This window comes from Danio aesculapii, chromosome 21 (genome assembly GCF_903798145.1).
Source record: "Danio aesculapii chromosome 21, fDanAes4.1, whole genome shotgun sequence".
In the NCBI taxonomy this organism is placed as follows: Eukaryota; Metazoa; Chordata; class Actinopteri; order Cypriniformes; family Danionidae; genus Danio; species Danio aesculapii.
In genome coordinates this window covers 20,563,920-20,573,330 of record NC_079455.1, presented here as the reverse complement: position 1 = coordinate 20,573,330, position 9,411 = coordinate 20,563,920, and the positions used below count along the sequence as shown (strand labels likewise).

Below are 9,411 nucleotides of genomic sequence, written 5' to 3'. Positions count from 1 at the left end.
AGAGGCAGGTGAGCAGGTGCGCTATTTTTTAGACAGGTAACTAGGATATTCCCATCACAAGAGCCGCACAGGAGAACGCTTGCACTGGGAGCCCCGCCGTGACAACACAGCACACAGGCCAGCATTCAGGTACAGTTTACAAAACAAAACCTCTGTGCTCATTGTCGGTAGCTAATTAGTATTATAGGCCTAATTAATTAATTTCACTTATGTAATGTTAAAATAATGATAATAATATAAAAAAAAAAACATGCAGAGATTTGCCAGTAGATTTTATGGGTTGTTTCTTTTATTGTTTAAGTGAATACTAAATACAAACTTAATTTTGTCTGTTAAAATAATCATTCAAAACATTAATTCAGTTTAGCATGGTGATCAGTGCCATGTTAATTAATTAGTAATTAGATCATTGTTTTACTATATGCTGTAAAATCATCATTAATTGTTTAGCCGATCAATTCTTTAAAATGGGTTAAAATAGCATATGTGTCTAACATTTTATTTGTGTGTGCTACAGTATTTTGTGAAATGGTGAAGTGTCCATTGTTTAATTTCAGTAGCCTTACAGTAGGAAGCATATATACTGTAAAAAGGCAGGAAGGCGTTGCATCTGAAACTGTGGTCACTATGGTGAAATAGCTACTTTCAAGATACTATCTAAACAGTGCTAAGAGACAAAAGTTGGGTGAACTTTATTCATTGCAGGACAATAAACGCCCGCATTCGCGTAGGTAAACAGCCAAAAAGCACTTCTGACCAACTGGGAAAACTTGATTTCCAACCATACTTAACAGTAGTTGTTTTAACCAACAGACCAAAGGTGACGAGAAGAAAAACCCACTTAACACAATACAGAAATTTCAGATTTTTATTTTTGTTTGGTGAACCACCCCTGAACAAAGATAGCCTATTATTATAAATTATGTCAGTCATTAAAGCACAAATTTGCATAATGTTCAGTTCTTGAATGCTTCCCAGTCAGGTACACTGTAAAAATTATATGATCAATTAGTCCTGACAGCATATGTTTTTTAGGTCATTGTAACATACTAAACTCAGGCATGGGCAGTATTTATGATACATGTATTTCAAATACATAATTTAAATACAAAATAGTCATTTGTATTTGATAGGGTTAATGGAAATGGTTTAATATTTTGTATCAAAATACTTTAGTGTTTTGTATTTTTAAAATACGGTAAGAAGTCTACATGATGACATCATATAGATGCACCCTCTGGGTTAGTAATGTGGTCACCAATAAAAATGACACACTTCATCTGCCTTATTTGTTGATAAATGGACAAGATTTTATTCAGAGTGAAATGCCTAATAAAATAATAAGATCAATATTGACCCAAGATAAATTTCCAATACAAGATAGGAATAATGTGTCTTTTTTCCAAGAGCTCTATTATCGAATTATGAATGATGTTTCTTTTCTTCTCCATACCTCCCAAACCTAAAGAACACTTTAAAATATTCAGTGATATTTACCCATCTTCAGAGCTTCTTAGACATATATTTAATTTTGATCACAACAGTTGTACATTCTGTGAGGTTGACATTGAAACGACTGCACATTTATTTCTTGAATGTTTAGAACCTTCTGGTCTGATTCATTCGAGTGGTTAAAAGTTTCACTCAAGTTATCCTCCCAGTTTTCTAACTTTTCTATTAGGGAAAGATGCTAATATTCAATTTGTATTGAACGATATTCTAATTTTGGATAAATTTTATATTCATAAATGCAAGTGCCTTAAAACAAAAAACACTGTTTTTAATTTTCCAAAAGGAATTTTGGAACTGTCTATTAGCTTTAAGCAATAAAAGCTTATCATAGTGAACTTTGGCTACAAATGACATAATGACAGCTTTAAACGATGTCTTGAACATCTATATCTGGAACATTTAAAACCTAATCTTTGTCCCATTACATTACAAGTATTATATAGTATGCCCTTTCTTGTTTGAGTTATGTTTTTTATTAACTGTTGCTGTTCTTGCTGGTTCTGTTTTCTGTGTAATATAATAAATCATTGTTAAAGTTGCAATATTCATATATATCATATTTTTCTTCTTCTTCAAGGAGCAGGATGGCCAACTTCAAGGGACATGCATTACCTGGTACATTCTTCCTGCTGTTTGGCCTGTGGTGGTCGATAAAATGCCCTCTCCGACAAATACTGAGGAGAAAAGAAAGACAAGTTGGAGACAGGGAGAGACAAAAGCTCACTGCACTCTTCAACCGCATTGACTTAATCGAAGGATCACTCAAGATCTTCTTTGCATTTGTTGGTGAGCCATAACCATGAGACTCATTCATGTTTAATTTCATATTAAATATGAGAGTAACCCACCAGTCCTGCTGCACCCATCTCGTTCTGAGCTGGGATCGAACCAGCGATTCTTTGTATGAGAGTCGGTTACTCTAACAAGGAGGCTAAAGACCATAGCCTCTAGCATCTGTCACTAGAGCACCTCTAGAGGTTAGAGGAGTGAGGTTTACCTGAATGGCACTTTACTAGCTGGCCTCCGTTACATGAGGATGACATGTTATATACCTTATTTGCATATATAAAGGTAGCATTCCTAGATTCATTTAAGATATGTTTATATCTGAATATCTGATTTATACTACAAAACAACAGCACAATAACGTAAGAAGAGCTAATCAATTCATATTTGCTGGAATAAGCCTAAGATATAATATTTGGTGGAATAAGCCTGATCAATCACAACAAATCAAATCCTTTGTTATTCCAGCCATTTTGGGGGGAAAATTTCAAATAATATTTTGGACATTTGAAAGAAATGTTACCAGACCTTTGTAAAATAAAACAAATATTCATGTTTTAGTCAAACTCATACATAATAAATCCAGTAAATACTCATATGGACACACAGGTCTTAGCCAGGGGGGGTTGGGGTAAAAGGTTCAGTATTGTCTTATACATGAGCTAATTTGTCTTAAATTGTGAAAATAACCCATCAAAAAAGGCTTCCAATAAATGCAAACAATTGTTTTTCACGAGTTCAGCTGTGTAAATCCATACAATATGACCAAAACGAAGTATCCCAACTTTTATTTATACAGCCTCAACTATTCTGAATCTTGGACTTCATTCTTGAAAGAAAAAAATACCAATAAAAAGGTTTGAAGCACCAAAAGCAGCCCATATTAGAGTTAATTTTAATACTAATTAGGCTCTTTTTATTATCCATAAACTTTTAAAATCTACTTTTTTTTTACAAAAACTTTTTTAATGTTAAACTTTAATTCCTTTTTTTCCTAATGATATATGATAAAATAAATTTGTATTTAAAAAGAAGGGTTTTTTTCAGATTTCTCTATTTTATATAGCAAATGTTTTGGACAGTAAATGCAGAATTAAACTGACTTACGTTGGTGCGACTGTTAAATAAAAAATAAACACAATCTTCAAGCTCCTTTCATGGATGCAAAGTAGATGAAGAATAAACAGTGCGAGAAAAAAGTAGCATATTAGTTTCCAGTACATGCACTTTTACACACCTAATAAAATACTGGCTAATATAAGTCACTACGGTCACACAATAAGATTTCATTAGTTAATGTTTTTATTAACATGAATTAATAATGACCAATACGCATACAGCATTTACTAATCATAGTTCACCGTTTATTAATGCATAATTAACATCCAAATTCATGCTGAGTTAATTTGGAATAACAATGAATACCTGTTTTTTTTCATTAACTAACACTAACATGAACAAATCCTGTAATAAATGTATTGTTCATTGTTTGCTTAAGTTAGTAAATGCATTTATTAACACAACTTTATTGTAAAGTGTTACTGTAACTATGGATTAAGGTTATTGGTGTATGGTTAGTATTATGTTTACTATAATACACAGATCACATTTCTGTATCAAATGACATTTTCGAAAGTGCTTTATATACACAGAAAGCATAATTAATCCAATTCATTGTCTGTGAGTCAAACGGCTGAAATGATGTTCCATCATCATTCAGAGTAACATGGAATGTAAACACAAACTATTCTGACCTGTACTTTTTATTATATTTTCATTGATCATTTTCTTTCTTCAGCATAACAGTGGTTTTTATGGAGACTCAGAAGGGACGTGTTGGTGGGAAAAAAAAATGGATGGAAGAAAAAAAATGGGTGGAAGAAAAAAAAATTGGTGAGAGAAAAAAAAACTGAGTGGTAGGAGGATATATATTTGTTACGTTTTTGCGTTATCTCGCAAATATGTTTTGTCAAACTGACAAACACTTCCTGTTCACTTCATACATGTCAACCCTCCCGTTTTTGTCGGGATTCTCCCATATTTTACCATTCTATCCCCCTATCATCCTATCATTAAGTATTTTCCCATATTTCTCCCATATTTTTAATCTTGAAAGGACGTTGAAGTTAATATAAAAATGTCTGCGTTCACTTTCTTTCCATTAAAGCCGTGTGTCGATCATCGCCCTTCCTATGCAACCTCCGAATCAGTGAATGCATGTATAGACCATTTCAGTAACTGCAACAAGAGGCAATTTAATCACATCTTAACGTTAAAACAAATGTCATAACATTATTTATCAATATGTTGACCTTTTTGGATTCTTGGAAGCTTTAAAAGTTAAAAATGTCATACAGGATTAACATTAGGACCATTGTTATTGTTTACATCCCTCGTCCACCCATTTTTTCCCCACCATCACGTCCCTTTTGGGTCTCCTTAGGTTTTGAAGGACAATAGCAACAAGCTATAAAATTAATATTAACAGTGATGCTTGAATACAATCCTTTTGCTATGTAAACGATTGCTACACTGAATGACATTTTAGTAAGTATCTTCTGTAGATTACTGTAAAATTATATGACAGTCATTATTTGTTATGCTTAGAAACAAAAAAGGAAACTTTTTAATGTACAGAGAGAACAAGACTATATTACACCTTTCCGCATGTACCAAAACTGTAAAATAAGGTGCTACTAAAGCATCACAAACTGATGCACTGAATAACAACACATTTAAAGCTGTTTTGTCTGAGGAACAAATTGAAAGGCTTGCTTTGGAAATGCCTAAACAATGGCAATTCACTAATGCAAACAGCAGGCTAGGCTGTAGAAAAATTTTGGACAGAAATATCTTGACTTGTCTTCTCAGCTTACAAAAAACTGTTTGATTTTAAGACAATTAATTTACTGTTTTTGATTTGGGAGTCAGATTGTAAGAAAATGGACAATATGTAAAAAATTGTAACTCTTTGTGGCCTTTTCCATCTTCACAAATGCAGAGTGATTCAATGTTTGCCTAGAACATTTTGTATTGACTTGAAACTTTATTATGAATCGGTCTGCCTATCGCAAAATAGGAAAGCTACTAAAACAACTGAACTGCCGAAAAAAATTATCATTATAATACTTACCTTTAAGTTATCAGATCCCTTTGGTACGCCTATATAACATTCCTAATAATTTAAGTCTAGTTTGAGATATTTATGTTTTATTTCTTCTGATATATATTTAGTTTTATTCAGTTTTCTTTAAATAATTGTTTTTCTTTCTTCTATTTTTTGTCTTTTTCCTTATCCCTTGTATCATTGCTACAAGATGTACAATGAATATGTATAATTTGTGTTCAGGTCACACAGTGTTAGCACAAATTAACGTTTTATGTATTCCCTGTTACTTATGTTAATAAAATAAAAATGTAAAAAACAGCAGGCTAGGCATTCTATCATAAATTTCCAGTGGTTTCAAATGTCATTAATGACCTAATTGTAATCTAATTGTTTGAAAAAAATGTAATATCCTGTTGTTTTACTCTTAAATCTCCCTCCAGGCATCATGGCTGAGCAGTTTGTTCCTGACGGTCCTCATGCGCACTTGTATCAGGATGGATGGGTGAAGCTGATGAACTGGCAGCACAGCACCATGTACTTTTTCTATGGCATCTCTGGCATTGTAGATGTTCTCAGCATATCTTCACACCACGTGCCGGTTGGTCTTGACCGTCTCTTCCTTTCCTTGGCTCTCTTTGTTGAAGGTATAAAATAAATCTTGAATCAAGCACTGTGTCCACCATTGAGCTGCTCCATGTTATATCACAACTGTTTTCTTTCAGGCTTCCTTTTCTACTTCCACGTCCACAATCGTGAACCTCTGGACCAGCACATTCACTCACTGCTTCTGTTTGCTGTGTTTGGTGGATCTGCCAGCACAATGATGGAGGTGTTTAAGCGAGAAAACGCAGTGCTGGAGCTTTTGAGATGCACTCTGGCCGTCCTACAAGGCACATGGTTCTACCAGGTAAACACAACGTTGCAGACTCGTATGCGATTCAGGGTAAATGTGGCTGTCAGAACAATAAGGCAATATTGGTTGTGTTTCAGATCGGGTTTGTTTTGTATCCTCTGAGTGGACCAGAGTGGGATCTGACAAGGCATGACAACATCATGTTTATCACTATGTGCTTCTGCTGGCATCTGGCCGTGGCTCTGCTGATCGTGGGCATCTGCTACTGTGGAGTGTTTTGGTGAGTAAACACATTGGGCAAAACAAAAGGTTTCAAATGCAACTCATCTGTTAACATGTTAACTACACTGTACAACCCAACAGTGTTAATTCTACTCATTAGAAAAGAGTTTTGAAGAGTTTGAGTGTTGAAAGTAAATACCTCATTACTTCAACTTAAATGGAGTAAGTTCACAGTACTCATATAGATTAGTTTTTTTAACTCAAACAGTTTGAGTTGCCTTAACTTATTGAGTTTTACAGTACTCAGTTGGTTTGAGTTCTCTTCATTTATAAGGTTTTACTGTGCTCAAATTGCTTCATTTACTCAAATGGATTAAGTTCACAGTACTTATTAAGATTAGCTTTTGAACTTAAATGGTTTGTTGCAATTGGTTTCCTCAAATGGTTTGAGTTACCTTAACTTTTTAGGTTTTACAGTGTAATAATAACGGAAAGTAATGTAACTTTATTTTAACTAACAATAATATAAGATGGGTGACGGAGTGGCGCAGTAGGTAGTGCTGTCGCCTCACAGCAAGAAGGTCACTGGTTCAAGCCTTATCTGGGTCGGTTGGTGTTTCTGCGCAGAGTTTGCATGTTCTCCCTGCGTTCACGTGGGTTTCCTCCGGGTGCTCCGTTTTCCCCTACAGTCCAAAGACATGCGGTACAGGTGAATTGGGTAGGCTAAATTGTCCGTAGTGTATGAGTGTGAGTGAGTGTGTATGGATGTTTCCCAGAGATGGGTTGTGGCTGGAAGGGCATCCGCTGCATAAAAATGTGCTGGATAAGTTGGCGGTTCACTCCGCTGTGGCGACCCCAGATTAGTAAAGGGACTAAGCTGACAAGAAAATTAATGAATAACATAAGATAAAATTTATCGTTCATTGCAAATTCATGTCAGTTTATGGCTTTACTTATTTACTCATTCCAGACCCTTAGGACCCTTTGTTCAACTGTCTAATTCTAAGATTTCTGTCCTTCCATTGAAACTCTGTTATTGATTCACATATTTAATAAAGAGATCAAAAATTAAATCCTTTTGGAAATTGGCTGTCACTTATCAAGAAAGCATGTTTGAGCTTCTGTTAACTAGTTCAAATTCTCTAAACACTGAGTACATTTACATGGACACCAATAATACGATTAAGACAATACTCTGATTAAGAGTCTACCATGTAAACAGCCATTTTTGATTAATTTAATCCGATTAAGATCATAATCTAACTAAACAGTAATCGGATTAAGACATGTAGAGTATGCCGATTTTAGTCGCATTATTGAAGTGCAGTACAGACATGTAAACACTGTAATCAAACTATTACCGTTGTGTAGGATTTTCACTGCATTTTGCGACAGAATAGTCTATACACATACGGCTGTTTGACACTATTTACTGCACCTACCGATTTAGTAAAGGACCACAAACACCTGCATCACGAAATGCGGAGGTTTTTAGGGCATGCGGTATCAAATTCCATTAAAACTCCTCCAGCAGTTCATACTCGCATCCAATATCTCGTTTGTCACGGGGGGCATGCATTAAATGTTCCTGAATGAAAGTGAAAGTGCCAAAATGCAGTTAAAGTCGACTAATTAAAAATGTAACACCCGATATGACATGAAATGTGGATAGAGTGCGGACACAATGACATTAATCGCATTATGTGCTATAAACAGCATCATGAAAGGAACATTCAAAAAGCACCTTAATCATATTAGTGTCTCATTCAGATTAAGGCAAATGATTCGAGTACTGCATGTAAACGTAGTCATTGTTGACTCATTACTGCATACACGTAAACAAAAGGTCAGAAAAAGAGTTTAGAGTATTTTCAGAAGACATTTGGATGTTATTTTTTTTGTATCTCTATGCACGTTTTGAATCATTAGATTTTTTTGGGCAAACAGTTTCAGTGGAGATTAAATATTTTTTTATGGGTATAGAACAATGAAGGCAAGTAAATGATGATGGAATTATATTCAGAGAAGTCATCAAAGAGTATATTTGTTCCAAACTACAAACACTTGCTTATAAAATAAATTTAATTAAAATATTAAACACTAATGTGTGAAATGTATTCAATTAAATGCAAGTAACTAATTATGTGCAAAAAACAGATCCATTAAATTGACCCATTCATTCTTAGCGATTTATGACAATTTAAAAGGATAGTTCACCCAAAAGTAAAAAAGGACTCACTATTTACTCTCCCTTGAGTAGTTTCAGACCTTTATCAGTTTCTTTCTTCTGTTGAACACAAAATAAGATATTTTGAAGGAAACTGAAAACCTGTAACCATTGACTTCCATAGTAGGAAAAACAAATGGTTACAGGTTTTTAACATTTCTCAAAATAGCTTGTTCAATTTTAACAGAAAATAAATGTTTGAAACAAGGATGTGTGAATGCTGAAAGAATAAAATGTTTGGGTGAAAAGCCCCTTTAAGACATAAAGGACGTGCATTTTGACAGTTGATATAAATTGATACAGTAAATGGAATAAGCTATGCAAAATTCTGTGCCGAAGGGCTCCATTCTTCTGCAGTTGGTTATTTTTGGATAGAGCAAAAAACACATCAAGTTTCTTGCTTATTGCGTTTAATAATATTTTTTTTTACATCAGGCATTTCTCACGCACGTTTTTTACTGCTCTTAAATGTTTAAGCACTTAAGCACAACAAATATGTATTAGCATGATCGTTCTACTTTACCATGAGGCTGTTTCCACCATAGTGGCTCCTTTTCCTTCTTTATTTTTACCAGTTTACAACAAACACATGATTTTTTTTCCATCTATCAAAACACTATATTTGGTAGTTATATTATTCCAGGTGATCTTGATGATAAGCTCTTATATTTTATACAAAATACAATATCTGATTATTTTAAT

General features: G+C 34.0%; 1 protein-coding gene across 1 annotated transcript in view; it reads left to right on the top strand.

Moving 5' to 3' along the window:
• tmem45b (transmembrane protein 45B) overlaps positions 1 to 9,411 on the top strand; it is a 10,344-nt gene continuing 933 nt past the window's right edge. Inside the window, exons 1-5 of the mRNA XM_056445688.1 lie at positions 1 to 129; positions 2,090 to 2,298; positions 5,848 to 6,051; positions 6,130 to 6,314; positions 6,398 to 6,540. Coding sequence (XP_056301663.1) covers positions 2,097 to 2,298; positions 5,848 to 6,051; positions 6,130 to 6,314; positions 6,398 to 6,540 — 734 coding nt within the window. The 5' untranslated portion in view covers positions 1 to 129; positions 2,090 to 2,096. The remainder of the gene's footprint in view (positions 130 to 2,089; positions 2,299 to 5,847; positions 6,052 to 6,129; positions 6,315 to 6,397; positions 6,541 to 9,411) is intronic.